This window comes from Triplophysa rosa, linkage group LG1 (assembly GCF_024868665.1).
Source record: "Triplophysa rosa linkage group LG1, Trosa_1v2, whole genome shotgun sequence".
NCBI lineage: Eukaryota > Metazoa > Chordata > Actinopteri > Cypriniformes > Nemacheilidae > Triplophysa > Triplophysa rosa.
In genome coordinates, this window is record NC_079890.1 from 23,024,145 (window position 1) to 23,044,044 (window position 19,900).

Genomic DNA, 19,900 nt, shown 5'->3' on the forward strand with positions numbered 1-19,900 from the left:
TTGTAAATAGAATTTGCTCAATATTTCGGTACAATATTACTAACTGCTGAACTTACTAGTGGTTACAGGAAATCTGAACACAGATTCACTCTTGAAACCCATTGGCCCCACACTAGCTACAGAAACATTGTAGGATGTTCCAGATCGCAAGTTGTCCAGAAGAAAAGTGTTATTTGTAGTCAAAAACCGACTGCTGTTAAGGCCAAACCAGTAGGTCAGGCTGTAGTTAAAGCTGCCAGGAGTCATGCCCTGAGCTTCAGCCCATCGCAACTGCAGATAATGGGTGCTCTTTGACATCTCCTTCAATTCTCCTGGTTTGTTTGGATCTGAAACACAAGTAGCATCTATAAATACCACCATCTGGTGGGTTTGTGTATTACAGTTTTTTTTGATGCATGATTTCACATAGCTATGGTTTAGGGTTGACTGCTTACAGGTTGCATTGTAAACTGCACTTGATGTTTCGTGTAAGGTTCTTATAACAGTGGTGAGAGTGATTTTGAAGACAGTTGCAGCTTTTAGTTGACTGAAGGTATGATTGTGCTGTGTGTCACTGAGGTTTATGGATTTGTTCAATTCCATACTGCTGATGTTGAGAATATACATGTCCAGTCCACCGACAGGAGGATCCCACGTCACCACGAGCGAGTCATTTGAGCCCCGATTCTTTACTTTTGGAACCACCACAGAGGGTTCTTTGGAAAGAGAGAAAGAGAGAGAGCTTTCAGCAGCAGATATTACTAATATTGTTTTCATCAAAGGAAGTATTTGTGCAATGCGAGTTATAAGTGTGTGTGTCTTCTTGGTGGTGCGTGTGTGGGAGTCAGCGCACACATCTCATTCATACTTGTGAAAGTAGTGATGTTCTGTGGCTCTCCCAAAATGCCATAAGCCAAACTATAAAGACTGAACAGACACAGGGTCCCGGGCAGCAGGTCTGTTACGGTGATGTTTTCAGAAAACGTAGACAGGTTTTTACTGTTTTGTGAGCATTTGGACACTAATATTCTATAAGAAATGCCCCCGTGGTACTCCTTAGGAGGATCCCAGTTCAGCCTCACAGCAGAAACTTTCAGAACTTCATAACTCACATTGGAAACTGGATATGGTTCTGCAACACAAACAAAGAACATGGGACAACTGTAACAGTACTGTACATTTAACTAATAAATAACTAAAACATCATTGGACTTTATATTATCATCTACTCTTTTCATCATTTGTGAAAGTATTTCACAGAAAATAAAATAAAAATCACCAAACACCTCAACTACAGACACAATTTCAAAGCTAAACTGCATTTGCACTAAACTGCAATGAAAATTTACTCGCCCTTAAGTTGTTCCTAACCTGTATAAATTTCTTAGTTCTGATGAACACCGAGAAAGATATTTGGAAGAATGCTTGTAACCAAACAGTTCTTGGCCACCATTGACTACCATAGAAGGAAGAATTGCTTTAAAAATGTCTTTGTTCTGTTGAACGCAAAAGAAGATATTTTGAAGAATGTAGGAAAGCAAACCGTTCTGGGGTACTTTTGACCATGATTGTCATTTTTCCTACTATGGGAGTTAATGGTGGCCAAGAACTGTTTGGTTACAAGCATTCTTCCAAATATCTTTCTCGGTGTTCATCAGAACTAAGAAATTCATACAGATTTGGTACAACTCGAGGGTGAGTAAATGAAGACAGAATTTTTATTTTTGAACTGTCCCTTTAAATGAGAGCACACCTAAAACTAAACTATTATTGACATAATAAGTAATAATATAACTGAATAATTTCTTTTAGTTATAAAGAACAATGTATACATATATAAAAAAATTATCTAATGAAAAATAGTTTATATAAAACTTTTACAAAGTGAAAACCTCTCTCTTTTTCTCTGACAAATCTCTAAACTTGACTTATTTGTGACTCATTACCACAGATTAAAGTACACTAGCTACACGTCAAAACGTACTGAACATACATGTATATGCAGTATGATTTCATGTGCAGTGTAGTTACTTACTGCTGTAGGCTGTTATGAACTGGGGATTAGACTGGGTGTGACCTGCTGTCTGTGTGATAATGCTGATGTTGTATTGACTAGCAGACTGAAGTGACAGCAGCTCTGCTGTGGTGTTATTCACAGTTTTCCGCTCATTTGTGATATTGAGCAAATAGGAGTACCCATACTGCAGATCGTCATGTTGCTCCCAAATCAGAGTTATACTGCTTTCTGTGAATCTGGTTACTTTCACTCCAGTGACAGGACTTGGATCTGAAACATCAAATAAATAAACATGCACTTTACACTTAAGCAATATTCTGTCCAGTTTGGTTAATGTTGAGCATGCGGTAGGGTCCGAAATGAGACAAAGAAATAAAGTGTCATATTCAACAATTAATTGGGTTGCCATTGAATAATAATAAAATGTTTACAGTTACATGCACATGCAAATCTGGCATTAAAAGAAATCATGGCAGATATTGTCACTGGTTCTCAATTAAGACGACGCATCTGAATGGTATGAATTGGCAAAAAAACAAATAAGATATTTCTAAACTGGAGAGCGAAAGAAGAATTTCGGTCAGTTTTTCACACAAATATCAAGCTTGTGGAACAGTTATCATACAGTATATGTAGGTAACTACAAAGGTCACAGTTGCTTACTCGTATATGAGGAGTAATACAGAGGAGTGCTCAGATAACCCAGTGCACCAACGGTCTTCACAGTGATGTTGTACTGGACACCTGCCATGAGGCCAGTCAGAGAGATGAAATCTTGGCTCCAGTTAAATGAGCATGATAGATTTGTGCTGCTGTACTGCAGGAGGAAGGTGTGTGACACTGAGCTCATATTGAGCGGCCGAGCCCAGCTGATGTTCAGAGAATCTGAGCTTCGTGCAGACACCATCAACTCACGAGGAGGAGTAGGCACTGTAAAAACAACATCACGTATATCATGCCCACAAACAATCTTTTTACTTTAGCGGCACTTGCTTTTACTCTATGCTGAGCTACTAATATTTTCTACCATTAAGCCAACATAACAGTTTGGATCTTAAAGGGATAGTTCACCTAAAAATGAAAATCCTGTCATCATTTACACACCCTCAAGTTGTTACAAACCTGTATAAATGTCTTTGTTCTGATGAACACAAAGAAAGATATTTGGAAGAATGTTAGCAACTGACATTTCCGGGACATCACTAGCTGCGTTTACATGGACCAATGTAATCAGTTTAAAAATGCCCAAGCCGATTGAAATTTCAGTCGGATTGTAAGGGGTGGTTTATGCCGTTTGTAATCCGCTTGATAGGACATGTAAACACTTGATGTGCAAAGACGACGCTGGCTGGTACACACGTAAACGTGTATGACGCACGGAACAGAGCAGCTCTTGCTAAATAAACCAAAAACCATAAATCTGACAAGCGGTACAAATTTCCATAATTATTGTTTGCCTGCTGACGCTCTGGTGGGTCTTGGTAGTTTTGTCGGATGTGCTCGTGCTTCATTGGCACAAGACATTACTCTGCCTTTATAAACTGTACATTTTTTTTCGTGCAGTTTGTAAAATAAAATATACACAACATGTGCTTTAAAACACTGTTTTAGTGGGTATTTAGGTGAACACTTGTGCGCATGTCAGCAGATTATATCGGATTTGAAGCTTGTCATGTAAACACGCACATCAATCAGATCACTTCATTTACCTTTCATGTAAACACTACATTCAGATTGATTAAATTCAATCCGATGTGTCCATGTAAACGCAGCTACTGACTACCATAGTAGAAAAAGTTATTGTATCATCTTTTTTTCTGTTGTACATAAAATGAGATCTTTTGAAACATTTAGGAAAGCAAACAGTTCTAGAGCACCTCTGACTACCATTTTAATTTCTCCTACTAATGATGTCCCAGAAATGTCAGTTGCTAACATTATTCCAAATATCTTTCTTTGTGTTCATCAGGATAAAGAAATATATACAGTTTTAAAACAACTTTGGGGGGGTTCATGACAGAATTTTCATTTTTGGGTGAACTATCCCTTTAATATAAATGTTCGATTTTTCTTTGTGGGAACCGTTGACTGGTCCATACACAGTGCTAGGCCCGCAGTGCCACCTTAAGATTATAAAAGCATGGTCCAAGATATTGAAGAAACAATTAAATGTCAAATGACAGTGCGTGTTTATCGAAAATATAGTTGAAGGCTTAATAGCTTTCAAAAGACTTTGATAGTTTACCCTAAAATAAAAAATACCGTCATCATTTAAACCCCCATGTCATTCAAAACCTGTATATGACTTTATACAAGCTGTTCTGAGAAATGTCTCAGCAATTATGTGTCCACAAAATGGAAGTCATTGGTGATTTTTGTGTGAACTACCCTTTTGCAATTAGTATGTTTGTGTCGGAGTCTTACAGGTAGCATTCTGGATACCATCACTGTCCTGTTTAATGTGTCCACTGATGCTTGAAACCACAACATTGTACAGAGTACCAGGCCTGCTGCCTGAGAACACCACAGAGGTTTCATTTTTTGAAACTGTTTTGAAAACAGTTTCATTGAGCAGGAGCAGTCGGACACTGTAGAGCAGTGGTCACCAACCCTGTTCCTGGAGATAGACCGTCCTGCAGACTGCAGCTCCAACCCTGCTTCAGCACACCTGTCTGTAATTATCAAGCAAACCTGAACACCTTGATTAGATAGTTCAGGTGTGTTTGATTGGGGTTAGAGCTGAAATCTTCAGGACGGTCGATCTCCAGGAGCAGGGTTGGTGACCACTGCTGTAGAGGCTCACAATGCCAGCGGGCGGCCTCCAGTCCACTTTTATACTCCGAGTAGTTCCCACAGCAGAAATAACTGATGCTTTATCAAGCCCTGACAACAAAGAATTAAATGAAGAATAACTCGTTCATTGCCTCACTGTGTGGCATACCGAGTGTGTAAAAATGCACAATATGATTTATATAGGCCTACTAGACAACGCATAGGAACATTTAGATGCTTAGTGACGCAGGAAACACTGACTTACTGTAAGTTTTTGGGTGAAATGTTTAATACTTAAGCGGAAAACTGACAATATGAAAAAAACAGCAAGTTACGTGTAAAAAGTTATACCTGTAAACTCAGAGACGGACACAGGTTCGGAGCTAATGCCGTTTGCTACAGTTTGCACAGTAAATGTGTAGTTGCTGCCAGGGGTCAGGTTTGGTACATTTGCAGTCTCACTCCCGTTTTGTGTCCTTTGTTCTCCATTCACACTCACATTATACACATATGTAGATTTGTAGTCACTCTGATGAGACCAGGAGAGAAGCATCTCAGTCGTGCCCACGCTAGAGGCAGTTAAATTAATCACTGGAAGAGGCTCTGAAACACAGATACACAATGACATTCTGCACTAGACTCACACATCTCGAGTATGCTTGCTACTGTAAATACGGTATGCAAAGAGTACTAAGCAAACTGTATATTAAAGGAACAGTTCACCCAAAAATTACAACTCTGATTTCATTTACTCACCCTCAAGTTGTTTCAAATCTGTATAAATTTCTTTGTTCAGATGAACACAGAGAAAGATATTTGGATGCTTGTACCCAAATAGTTCTTGGCCACCATTGACTACCATAGGACAGTTTTTAAAAATAAATTTCTTTGTTCTGCTGAACACATAAGAAGATATTTTTAAGAAGGAAAACAAACAGATCTGAAGCACTTTTGAATACCATTGTAATTATTCCTACTATGGTAGTCAATGTTGGCCAAGAACTGTTTGGTTACAAGCATGCTCATATTTTCTTTTGTGTTGAACAGAACAAAAGACATGTATACAGATTTGGAACAACTCGAGGGTGAGTAAATGATGACAGAATTTTCATTTTAGGTGAACTGTCCCTTTAAATGAGGTGTAGCACACATTATACAGTCTATACATGTTTCACTTAGTTTATATCTACAGTTTTTTGGTTTGTATATCAGTAGTTGTAGCCATTTTAGTTGCTGATGTTCTTGGTTTACAGGAATGTATTTAGACTCACTGGTATTACACGGTATGGTTTGTGAGGGGCCAGAGGTGTTGCCATTCAATATCTGAGTTCTAACGCTGCAATTATACCGAGTACCGGGTTGCAACTGAGTAATCTGATAATTGTTGGATGTGGTATTGAACATCTTGTTGAGTGTGGTAATGTGGATTATGTAGGAGAACAGGCTGGAGTTTCCACTAGGGGGGAGCCAGGTGAGATTGACCCAACTGGTGCTGACAGAAATCTCGAGATTCTGCACCGGATTAGGAGCTGGTGGAAACACAAGCATACAAACATACAACCATTAAACAAATAGTGTAAGCCAAACATAATTTGTCTACAACCCAAGAGAGAGAGAGACACCTGTATATGTAGTGAGGTATACACATGAGCTCCTGCGATCTTTCACTCCGACCGTGACCACACAGATTTCATACCGACTGCCTGATGATAAACCTGAGAGTGTCGAGCCAACCTGACTTGTGGTTTGGTTGCTCCTTGATTGGCTGGATGTATAAGAGACTTCATAGGACACATTTACTCCATCCATCGAAAGAGGGCTCGACCAGAGCAAAGAAATAGATGCATTGGTTGTGACGCTCACTATGAGTGTTTCAGGTGGATTAGGCCCTGAAGAGAAAAATAACACCATGCTATAAAAGGTTGTACTGGTATAAATGTTGTTTTTTATGTTCTGGTGATAAGACAAAGAGTGTATAAAGCTTTTCTAACTCACTAGTGGCAAACGATACTACGGATGAGATGTTGTTCAGGATTCCCGAAACAGACGTGACTGTAATGTTGTAGACTCTTCCTGCTGTGAGGTTACCAATCTCAGTGGAGTTTTTAGTGACGGACAGGTCCCGTGACATGTTCAGCTCTGCACTGAATATGTTCACTATATAACGTTCCACATGACCTGGAGGAGCTGTCCAGTTTATGGACAGACTGCTGTTACTGAAACTCACTTCAGTGATGTTCTCCACCTGTGCTGGATCTGTGTACAGGTAATACACGTTTCATTAAAATGGACGTCCAAGTACATTTCAAAACCACAGGCATCCATACACACAACCTGATTTGATGCAGAAAACACAAACATTGCTAAACTCTCTCGTTATGCATTACTTGCTTGTGTTTTGGGATTTCTCACAAGCCTGTCCCTCAGTGCGATTATCAGAGGCCACTGAAGTGACCCTGAAGGTGTATTTGGTGCCAGGTGCGAGTTGTGAGACGTGCATGGTGGTTTGGTCAGTGGTGAGGGAGAATGGCGGGTTTACACCCCAAGCTACTCTATAATACGGGCTGATGCCATTTTGAGGCATCCAGCTCATAAATACAGAGTTCACAGTGATAGATGTCACAGAGAGGTTAGTGACGGGCTCAGGGCCTGTGAGTGCAAGAGAACAGACATAGACACCCAAACACATACGTTAGTTCACAATATCGTTTTTAGAGATACAACATCACTAATTACTAGGAGTGTAACGGTTCTCGGTAAATAATTGAACCGCACGGTTCTCCACCAACGGTTCGGCACACAGTCCAACGCGCTTGGACCGCGGCTCATCTTAAATCTGACGACGCATTTATAATGTGGTTCGTTAAAAATGATAATGCATAAAACAGACTGACAAAGTTCAGCTAATGTATGTTTGTCAATGGATACACATTTAATACCTAAAACAAATCAAATAACATAGACAAATTTCAATAGGATTGACGTATGCTGTAATGTGACCAGTCATTTCTGCTTTCATCACCCGGGTGTTGTGAGCGCGCGAGTGCAGGTGAGACCTGAACAGCACATGTTGCTGTTTAAACTACACTCATTCAAGCCTTGCCAATTTAAACATTTAAGTGCAAGATGATGCAGAAGAAAACTCGCTTGCGCGCTGTGAGAAGATCCGAAGCGCGCATAAGGAAAGTCTCAGACATGGCGCAGATATTGAGTTGTCTTTGAAGCGCTTAAACGGACAAATTCACACACGAAGTAGGTCAACATGCCCCTCTTGTCGAGTATCTTAACAAACATAATAGGTTATGTCTTAAGTGAACGGACGAAAAACAACGCATGTGTACAGTATCAGTGTTCTGGATGTGTTTCATTCCTCTTAAAGCGACAGCAGCATATTCCTGCTGTCTGTTAAAAGTCAAGGAAATCACTCACTGCTTGTGACTCAATAGCTTCTGTAACTTCAATTATGATTGTACATATGCAATGTTATGTTTTATTTGATTACTTTAATCCATTTCTACCTTAAAAGGTATACATACAGTATCTTATTTCATTTTCTGCTTTGCTCTGTTGTTTTATTGGTGCTGTTACTTGTAGCTTGATTATTTGTTCTTATTTTTATTTGTCAGTAGTCCCTTTTCCCTGAACATAGCACAAATCGAACCGAACCGAAACCGTTACACTAAAACCGTGACACAGACCGAACCGTGAGTAATTCGAACCGTTACACCCCTACTAATTACACATCATATCGTCTCACCCTTCCGAAACCTCGGATGTCCAAATGTGCTGTTTTTCAGGAGATGGAAAAAACACTGTACTTTTTAAATGATTAAATACTGTGTTGACAAATTTGAGAAGCAGTTTTTAAAGGGATAGTTTACCCAAAAATAAATATTCTGTCATCATTTGCTCACCTTGTTCCAAATCTGTAAAACTTTATTTGTTCCGATGAACACAGAGAAAGATATTTGGAAGAATGCTTATAATCAAACAGTTCTTGGCAACCATTGACTAGTAAGAAAAATTACTTGATTTTTTTTGTTCTGTTGAACACAAAAGAAGATATTTTGAAGAATGTAGGGCTGCAAATTACTTTTGAATACCATTGTAATTTTTCCTACTATGGTAGTCAATGGGGTCCAAGAACTGTTTGGTTACACGCATTCATCCAAATATCTTTCTCTGTGTTCATCAGAACAAATACATTTATACAGATTTGGAATAACTAGACGGCGAGTCATTTATGACAGTTTTTATTTTTGGGTGAACAGTCCCTTTAATACTTTTTATTGGTTAGATATTTGCAAAACCCAGTGACTAACATAAAGGGTGACTAATAAAAATGATTTATGACTAAAAAACACAAAATATGGAGATATGAGGTTTCGAAAGACAGCAGCGATATGCAAAAGGTTTTGTTTTTTGTTTTACTCATAATAAACTCAAACTGACCCAAGTAACACCTACACTAAAAGGGATTTGTTTTAAGTGATAAGTTTAAGGGGATAAGTCGTCCCCAAAAAATTATTTCATCATTTACTACCCCTCATGTCTATAAAAACCTCTGCAGAACACAAAAGTAGATATTTTGAAAAACCTTGGTAACCAATCAACATTGGCCCCATTGACTTCCACCGAGACATTTATCAAAAAAAAAATTGTGTTCCACAGAAGGAAAAGTCATATACAGGTTTTAAATGACATTAAGGTGAATAAATCATGACAGAATTTTTATTTGGACTATCCTTTTAAATATAATTCAGCTGCCTAAAAACACCACCACACCAGAGTTTTTTTTAATCGTTTGTTGTGATTGCTAAAGTATGTTTAAGTAGAGGATCATGGGTTGATTGATATTGGCCAAGACTTACGCAGAGTAAAATTTCGATTGGCCAGTGGTAACTGTCCCGTCCAGTTCAGATAAACTGAGGTTGAGTTGAGCTGCGTCACAGTCAGATTGTTGGAGGTGTCTGTTGGTACAGAGTCAAGAAACACTGAAATGACTGAAAGAATGAGGAAAATGTGTGGACAAATGATACATGAATGTGTGAGAAAGTAGATAACAATCAGCATTACTTAGTTTGCACCTTCCTACTTAAAAACACAGGTGTCAAACTCCAATCCTAAATCTCACTGTCCTGCAGAGTTTAGCTCCAACCATACACAGTTTATAAAGATCTTTGGGATTACTTGAAAATCACAGGCAGGTGTGTTGGACAATCTGTGCTGGACAGGACAGCAGTTTGACACCATTAAAGGCTCCTAAAACACTGAAACTACCTACATTCATTTCATTAGTAGAATAAGAAAGGCTTACTGGTAGAGAGGTTGCTGCAGCACCCATCTGAACAGTTGATTTTGAGGAAGTATGTGTATCCAGGCTGCAGTCCAGTCACTGTGACGCTTGACTGACTGCTTGTCACATTGGAGCTCTGCGTACCGCAGGAGGACCTGTCTTCTACAAGGATTGTGACGTCTGCTGTCGAGTTTGTCTTGTATTGGCACAATACACCTAAACACAGACACAAAAACCAGTGTAGGCAACAGCCCTATTATTCGATGTAATTTATATTACATACCACACAATTAAAGATCTACAGATAAAATCTCATTGAAATGGACCGTACAATTGAAAGCAGACATTAGAGATGGTTTTACTTACACTCAGAATGTCCATAAGGGATCTGGGGAGGAAAACAAACTCTTGTCAGGCATATTATCTACATCTTTTATTTTGTCTGTAACAAGTTTACCTACTGTAGTAGCACAACTAACATTGAGAAATTAAAGCCACATTACGGACATTTGATCATCTGTGGTTAAAATGCATCACATGTTAGTTGTGGAGTTTTGTTTATCATCATTTGTGTGTTACACACAGATAGGGATGGGTACCGAGAACCGGTACTTCTTTGGACCGGTACATAATTGGGTCAATATCAGAGTATCGATAACAGTATCGTTTGTCATGAAGCTTATCAATACTCTGGTATCTGGTACTTGCGTTGTTTTATCTCTGTGTATTCAGGTGTTAAATGGCGAATTAGAGGAAGTTTACTCGCGGTATGTGTGATATCTAGGGCCATATGATTTCGGCGATGTATTTGTAATCTGCTTGTTTTGCGTGTTTATGAGTGAAAGAGTGGCATGGTTGCGCTTGTGGAGCTTTCAGCATCCACGTTTCACAACGAGTAAGCTTCCGTCGAACACCCCTTTGCGGCAACCCGTCAAAATAAAAGTCCTTTATTTGAGAACAAGTTATAACATTGTTTTTAACAATTCGGCCACGGAGTATATTTACTTACTTTAGTAAATTGAAGTAAATGTGCTAGTAAAATTATAAAAAATAGTACATATAATTAAAAAAATATTACTTGCTTAGAAAATAGTACTTAAATTTATGTAGACCTAAAACCAGAAAGGAAAAAAGAAATACAGTCTACCAGCCATAGTGATGTAAAGTAAATATGTTGAATTACATTATGATGTGCTCCTATGCACATGCTATGTGCCGCAAGTGGTATGCTAAGGAACACACACACGTTTTGTTATGTGGCATTTTCTGTTTGCTCAGAAGCATTTCTAAAACATTTAAGTGCAAGTTCTAAAGCTCAGCTGTAATAAAGAAACTTAAAATGTTTAACATCTTTTCACATCATGTGTTTTTGCATCAAATTATAGAGTTTAGTATCAATAACAGTATTGATAAGTACTGGTATCGATAAGCAGTATCAATATCGGTATCGATATTGATAAAATCTTAACGATACCCATCCCTGCACACAGATGTATCTGATGGTTTGAGGTATACCAGGGCTGTTTTCCACTTCAGCTTTTTATGACCTTCCCTCACTAGGTCTCATGACCTCAGACGTAAATCAATGTTACAAATTTATGAAGTGATGAAGGACTTTACAATTTCACTATTATTCTTAAATGTGGAAAATACTTATATTAGGAAATGAAACGGTGTGTCAACACTAAAGACTGTAAATATAACTAGATAATATTTTATTTCTCTCCCCTTATCTAAATATATATTTTTTTATTCTACCCTAAATGTTGTTCTCTTTTCCTAGTTCCGGGAACTGGTTTTCACTGGCATATATTATCAAAACACACACCTTCTGTTTTGCTATGATCTGGTTATTATCAGGAACCTATTCAGGTTACAGAGTTCACATGTTAATTGTGTATATTTTCTTTCTGTTCTGTTCTGAATGGCCACAACTTCTGCATAGGAAGCAATAAAACCAAAATGAACATTTAAGAAAAACAACACTCTATAGTCATATTTCATCCTCCATATCTATATGCACTGTAACCTGAAATGAAGCTTCATTTGTTGAACCTACTCATCAGTTAGAAGGGTGTGTATAGTTTAGAGCTATCAGGGTCATGAGATCAGCATTAAAAAATGTGCCAGTGACAGTCTTTTTACTTGAAATAATATGTTTATTCATTCAAAGTTTGTCCTAAACAAGACTTCCTCTTTTTTATTGAGAGAGTTGACTTCAAACACTATTGCTGAAACGGCAAATAACAAACTAGGGATGCACCAATACCATTTTTTAAAGACAGAGTGCGAGTATCAATATATTTTGGTACTCGCCGAAACCGATCCCTTTACCTGTATTTTTTGTGAGGTGTGTATATCTGTGTATTTTTATGAGTACGAGTACTAGGACTGGGCATATATCGGCAATGTCTCGCAAATATTTATATATATATATATAAAATTTATATATATATAAATTTACAGCGCAACACCCAATTGTACTGTAGGTATTAAATATATTACATTTACATTTAGTCATTTAGCAGATGCTTTTATCCAAAGCGACTTACATAGAGTTCAGGGAGCAATAAGCGATATGTCATACAGGAGCAATAATACAACAGGTGCCAACACAAAGTTACTAGTTTCAACAAAAGCTAGACCACTAGTGTTGAGAGAAAGAGAGAGGGTTAGTGTTTTTGAGAGATGTTGTGAGAGATGTGGTTGACCGGTAGCCAGTGGTGAGAGATGAAAAGGGGTGTCACATGAGCCCTTTTGGGCTGTTGGAAGACGAGGCATGCTGCTGCGTTCTGAACCATCTGGAGTGGTTTGATAGCCTTTGCAGGAAGACCAGCAAGGAGAGCATTGCAGTAGTCCGACTTTGAGATTACCAGGGCCTGGACAAAGGAGTTGTGCCGCATGCTCAGTGAGATAGGGTCTAACCTTATGCATCTGATGTGTTTAAAATAAATAATATGTAGATTGATTTAACAACGAAAATACACTATCAGATTCCCGTAGCAGTATAAAATAAACAGGTAAGATGATTTTATAGCGCAAAAAATGATGTAACTTTGATGTGCGCATGCCTGGAAGGATATTCTGACGGGTAGGATGAAATTTCAGGACACCTGCAACATTTTTCTACTGCATAAAAGCTATGGTTTATCTACGCGCTTTACCTGATGAAAGAAGTCACTGCAACACTGGTTTGTGCGCGTGGCGCGCCTGTGTGTGTGTGTGTGTGTGCGTGCGTGCGTGCGTGCGTGCGTGCGTGCGTGCGTGCGTGCGTGTGTGTTTGTTTGGCACTTGTCGGGTCCGGAACGAATTCCCTCCCGGTCCGTATCCGCAGATTTATCGTTAGCGCAATGTTGCAAGAAGTCAAACACACCCGATATTATCGGCTATCGCGATGATTTTAAAGTCGATTATCGATAAAAACAATTTAAGACATCGCCCAGCGCTAACGAGTACATGAGCTTAATATCGGGCCCGAAACAAATACTGGTATCGGTGCATCCCTGTTACAAACTGCAAATATTTGACAGCTACAGTATGAGGGGGGTCTTCTTTTATAAGCATTTTAATTCCCAAGCATTTAAAATTATGGATGTGGTGGAATGGAAGTTAATGTATCGGTTGGTTCAGCCTGAATGGTTAGAAAAGTACATTTACACTTCTATGAGTTCAGAAATATTACTAAAATAATAATCAGTTAACCTTTAAAAACATGTACAGTGTACATTCCAGGTAAATTTTATGTTTGACTACAAAACACTCGTTTTTTTTTACAATTGAAGAGTTCAGATGCAAATCCACCTCCGTCAAAAATGAGATTATGATGTTGAGTGAATGCTCTCCACACATAGTATACGTCATTCACTTCTATGCTTTTTGAATATTTAATTTCTAATGGTATTCAGCACAATTGATGATGTATTGTAAAAAAATACCCCAGTGGTTTATGCGAGTTGCTACAGTAAGCGCAATTCGGGTAAAATGAGAAGTGTCAGCCTTTGGTATGTATCGCCATCATTTGATTAAATGAATATTATAACATAAATATGCAGCATTTAATCAATTTGTTTTCCAAATACCCCCAGTTTAAAGCTATACATATGCAAATGATCCAAGATTGCATAAATGGAAATGCTCATTTCAGTCTATTAAGACTTGATAATCCAGAACTACTGTTCACACACATTTACTGTACAACTTTCTATGGACGGTTCTCTTATCAGCAGGCGTACAGATCAGTCCATCCACTGCCCACAGGAAGGAGGCCTTACCCAGAATGCAACTTCTTACTATAACATAGTCCAGGCATTACACTGTGAAACTGCATGCATTTAAATTGTATGTGTTGACATGTTATCTCCCTCAACACAGTCAATTCTGTCATTATTTTCCCACTCTCATGTGAATTCCTGAAGACCAATGTGAATTTCAGACGAATATTCTGACCACTCTTTTTGAATGTGCACAGTAGTAAATGAAACCTCAGTCTCTATACACTGACTGATTTCCTTTGTTTTCATACCTCAATTTGGACATTCAACGTGAAACATCAACTGATTTGAAGTAGGGATGCACCGAATGTTCGGCCACCGAATATATTCGGCCGAAAATAGCAAAAAACGCATGTTCGGTATTCGGCCGAATATGTGAAATGGCCGAATAAATTTTACCGAACATGACTCGAGAAACGATCAACTAGCAACCAGCGCAGAGAGAGAGAGAGAGACGTGCGCTTTATTACTGCCGAAAACATTTTGGCAGTGTGTGTGTGGAGCATTTTAAGGTGTCAGAGAAAGACACAGCACGGGACTTGCCGCACGGAAGTAAATGTCCGAATGAAAGCGTCTTTACCGGTCGGTAACTTGTGTACTTCAGACGGGAGCGGGCTGTCTGACAGTAGCCCCGCCGCTCGCGACATCCTTTGACATCATACAGTGGTCGCGCGCACACAGTTCCCTGTACTAAACAACTTGTAAAATATGTTCTGTGCATCCCGGCCACGAGTGCACCATAGAACAGTCAGCTTCTGTGGGCGGAGTTTGGAGGAGAGACGTGAACTGATATGGTTGTCAGTCAGCATCAGTCAGAATTGCTTGCGTTCGGTGTTTTTTTTTCTTAAAATCATTTTGCAACGTAGCCTATAATAATCCAACAGTTTTAGTTTATTCGTATTTTTAGTTTATAGGCCTAATGTGGAATGACAGTTTTTAATGAACTGTTTTGTTGTAGGGGTACAGAGTAACTTACATTACATTCTTTTACCAGTCAGTTATAGCCCTAATTAATATAGGCTATTAAATTTTTTGTTTTAATGTATTTTGTTTTGCTCAATTTTATATTAAGTTGTATTGTATTTTATTGAAAAGCAAGACAAATTTTTAAAAGCAAATTTTGACTATTCAGTTTGTGCAATAGTGAAAAAAATAGCTTAATAAATAGAAGAAATGCAAAAACCATGTTTGGTGTTCGGTATTATTCGGCCTTCGGCCAAGTGTTTCACATCATGTTCGGCTTCGGCCAAGAATGTTAGATTCGGTGCATCCCTAATTTGAAGTGTTCGACATGTTTCAGCAATTTTCTCTCTGTCTAAATGTGCCCTCTGAGAATGTCTGATAGGTGTCAAACAAAGTGAAAAACGAAACTCTTAAACTTCCTCTTTTCAAATTCAAATAAGTGCCATTTCATCACTGCTTTCATCTTAAAACCCAAAGACACACCACACAAGAAATTTTCCATCATGTAGAAGCAAGGGTACTGTAGTGGAGGTGAAGTACTATTTACAGAGAAGGTGGTATTATTGTAATACTGTTATTAAACTGTTAAAGGAATAGTGAAATGAAAATTCTGTCAATCATTTACTTCTGCTAAACACAAAGGAAAAATGTCAGTTACCAAACATCTAATCCCACATTTACTGCCATAGTAGGGAACATAAATACTATAGGAGTCAATGGGGATGAGATCTGTTTGGTTACTGACATTCTTCCAAATATCTTCCTTTGTGTTTAGCAGAACAAAGAAATGTATACAGGTTTAGAACAATCTGAGGGAGAGTAAATTATGACAGAATTATCATTTTTGGGTGAACTATCCTTTTAAGATATTAAAGAATGCTACACAATTGTTATGATGCGTTTGTGTTTCTCTCCATATACATTAATATATAGAGACAAACAGACAGACAGAGAGTAATATAACTGCCCTGCTCCAAGCAGAAAAATACTGTTTGCAATGCAGACACCATATTTGCACGTGGCTGCTGTGAATAAGAGTGGTGCCAAGCAGACAGACATAAATGACAGTATAAAACTACAAACACCAGCTTACAGTTACAGTACAGTACAGTACGAGTGATAATATATACACATTGCAAAGAACACTGATGTATTGTAGATCCTGAAAAAAAATTGAATCATGTATCGCCTTGTCATGAATATTGTTTGCTCTAGTATAGCATACAAGGACATAGCAGCATTCCAACAATTCAGCATGAATGGCATATGGTATTTTATTATTTATGCAAATTCATGAAGCCTTACATTTTCAAGTTTGCACATTTCAACAAGCCATAACATACAATAAAGCCATTGAAACATGAATGAATAGGGCAAAATTTACATTGAACACAGAAATGTGCGTGTGCGTGTGTGTGCGCGCGTGTTTAATCTATTCCGCCCCGGAACAGGCCAGGATCCTTCTACAAGAGACCATTATAAAACTGGACAAGCATTTTTGGGAAGGCACAGAAAGCAACCTCATATCTCAATCTCATTAATGACTGAAGTTTTAAACATGAGAAAGTGAATTTAATTTCTAAACTTTGGAAAGTACATTGCACAATCCTGGTCTGTACTAAGGCTTCTGCTTTATTTACTTGTCTTTCAGTCACTCTCAATCACAGCGTTTATTATTTCCCAGCACTTTGTCATTGTCTCATGGCATTGCTGTTGGAAAGTGTGCATTTACAAAAATGTCATTTTTTTGTTTGTTTGAGTTGTTTTACAGTTTTTCTCGATTGCTAACACACAATTCATGAAACAATTCACCATTTTCTGACAACTATAAACACATTCTCAGAACAATACACCAACTTGTACAAACCCCACACAAAACAGCCTCATTTTGCAAAGGTTTAACGCATGTTCTCATTCAGAAAACACACAATATAATGAACTGAAGTGTCAAGATGTAAACTCAAATAGCACACATTTATCCATCAGTAAACATTCAGTGGCAAAACTGATGACACACCAATCAGACTCTCAGGATAATATCCATAGGAGCACAGGTAATTGTGCATCCTAGAATCATCTACAGGACTTTATACTACTTACTGTAAACATACGGTATAATTACAGTACACACTTTATATGAGAGAAATGTCACTATTCTGTATACAGTAAACTGTAGCATTTGTAGCCTTTTTACATGTTCCGTATTTTTGCAGAAAACAGTATACTTTTACAAAATTGGGAGGATGCCATATTTCTTACATTGCCTCCTATTGACAAATCGCTTAACAGTATTGTTTCCTTTATCTTCTCTGTAAGTCGCTTTTGGATAAAAGCATCTGCTAAATGCCTGAATGTAAATGTTATTTGTGCAGTAAGTTGTATACTGTATTGTGTTGTGTTGCATGACCAGTTCATATTGTTCGTTGGTTTTTGAACTGTTCTTGTATTGTAAGATCATCTTCATCTACTTTACAGTAGTGTAATGTTTTATTTTTATTTTTTCCTAAAGCTCATTCTTGCATTTTACTCTATCTGCACTCTTTTATGTTGTATATTCTTATAAACACTAAGCTGTCAACTAATTCTTGAATCCCATTAAGAGGTTTTATTAACAGTGTTTTGAATTGATCTCACCAGTGTCTAAGACTATGTTGTAGTGTGGGTGATTTTAGGGCTTGTGTAGGATGTTTGGGGAATTGGGTGAGATGTTATGGATTTGTGTTTACTGTTTTGAGAATACGAGGCATAATTTCAAGAAATGTGTTTAAGCAATCGAGAAAAACTGTAATTCATAAAAACATGTTAAAACCTTCATTAAAATAATTATGTGAAGAAAATACTAGGAAATTAAACTACTGCAAATATTTTGAAGTAGGGCTGGGCGATATGGCAAAAAAGTAAACTTGATAGTTTTATTCTATATTGATTGATAACGATATATATTTCGATAAATATTTAGTTAAAAAAACTGTATTTAAAAGAATCTATTTTAAATACAGTTTATTAACAAAAGTTAACCTTTAACCAGTTAAAATTCAATTAAATGAATGCAACACAGAGGATATTAGGCCATAAACAACATGTACCAGTTAATACAGTCTCATTTTGACTCAATTGACTCGATAAGTAAAGGGAGTGTTCATTCAATACATTCAACCAATGAAAGGGTTCCGTTACTGTGTACATTCGAACGCTATTGGCTCAGCACCTGCGCACATACATAACGCTGCAATAATGTCTTGCTCTAGTAGTGGGATTCATTCAATGTATTCAGTGAACCTTAGTCTTTCAAAAAGACATCTCACATAAACTGTAGTACATTTCTTTAATCATGCAAGCATCTTACATACAAGGTTCAAGATTTTAATGTCCACACAAACTACTTCATTACATCTCTAATCTGTACAGGGCAGAGCTGGTTTGTTTCATATGCACCAGCTCATGTTAGCAGATATGTTAACGATGGATATAAAAACGATTGTGCTTGAGTTTCGAAGTAACTCGCTTGCAATTGCGCCTCAAGTTTGTTTTGTTTAACAGGCGATTGTGAAAAAAAATAAGAAACTTGATAAACCGCGTGATAACAACTCGAGGTTAGTTACACCTTTGTTTCCGCTTCCAGTCATGTTTTCCTCCTCATGTTGAGTTTTCTTTGCCAAGTGCAGTATGAAATGGACTTTGTACTTTGACGCGCATGATAAAAGCTGCACGCTGACTTACTGTTGTTACGTTTATTTCTGCGTTCTGTTAGACTGTAAGATTAATCCATATCGAGTCAAAATGCCAATAGCTTATCATCGTTTTTGAAATACATTCTATCGCGATTTGATATGGAGATGCAGATTTCATTTTCCAACAGGACTTGGCACCTGCACACAGTGCCAAAGCTACCAGTACCTGGTTTAAGGACCATGGTATCCCAGTTCTTAATTGGCCAGCAAACTCGCCTGACCTTAACCCCATAGAAAATCTATGGGGTATTGTGAAGAGGAAGATGCGATATGCCAGACCCAACAATGTAGAAGAGCTGAAGGCCACTATCAGAGCAACCTGGCCTCTCATAACACATGAGCAGTGCCACAGACTGATCGACTCCATGCCACGCCGCATTGCTGGAGTAATTCAGGCAAAAGGAGCCCCAACTAAGTATTGAGTGCTGTACATGCTCATACTTTTCATGATCATACTTTTCAGTTGGCCAAGATTTCTAAAAATCCTTTCTTTGTATTGGTCTTAAGTAATATTCTAATTTTCTGAGATACTGAATTTGGGATTTTCATTAGTTGTCAGTTATAATCATCAAATTAAAAGAAATAAACATTTGAAATATTTGTGTGTAATGAATGAATATAATATACAAGTTTCACTTTTTGAATGGAATTAGTGAAATAAATCAACTTTTTGATGATATTCTAATTATATGACCAGCACCTGTATATATATTTTGCAAACAAGTCAATAAGCAGGCTAAATGACCATACAGGTTGATATCTAAATGTTTTACTTCAACTGTGGAATCGAAACTGGGAATCGATAAGAATCGAAATCGATAAGCAGAATCAGAATTGGAATCGGAATCGATAAAAATGAAACGATTCCCAA

The 19,900-nt window shown here is 37.8% G+C and overlaps 1 protein-coding gene across 1 annotated transcript in view; it reads right to left on the reverse strand.

Annotated features, from left to right (window-relative positions):
• The window catches only part of ptprja (protein tyrosine phosphatase receptor type Ja), a 29,627-nt gene that overhangs the window by 7,342 nt on the left and 2,385 nt on the right, over positions 1–19,900 (reverse strand). Inside the window, exons 2-16 of the mRNA XM_057337976.1 lie at positions 10,431–10,452; positions 10,086–10,280; positions 9,640–9,738; positions 7,160–7,417; positions 6,764–7,024; positions 6,391–6,657; positions 6,040–6,297; positions 5,120–5,371; positions 4,783–4,879; positions 4,421–4,581; positions 2,660–2,926; positions 2,015–2,266; positions 848–1,111; positions 435–695; positions 57–326 (exon numbers count right to left, since the gene is read on the reverse strand). Of these exons, the coding sequence (XP_057193959.1) occupies positions 57–326; positions 435–695; positions 848–1,111; positions 2,015–2,266; positions 2,660–2,926; positions 4,421–4,581; positions 4,783–4,879; positions 5,120–5,371; positions 6,040–6,297; positions 6,391–6,657; positions 6,764–7,024; positions 7,160–7,417; positions 9,640–9,738; positions 10,086–10,280; positions 10,431–10,452 (3,184 nt within the window). The remainder of the gene's footprint in view (positions 1–56; positions 327–434; positions 696–847; positions 1,112–2,014; positions 2,267–2,659; positions 2,927–4,420; positions 4,582–4,782; positions 4,880–5,119; positions 5,372–6,039; positions 6,298–6,390; positions 6,658–6,763; positions 7,025–7,159; positions 7,418–9,639; positions 9,739–10,085; positions 10,281–10,430; positions 10,453–19,900) is intronic.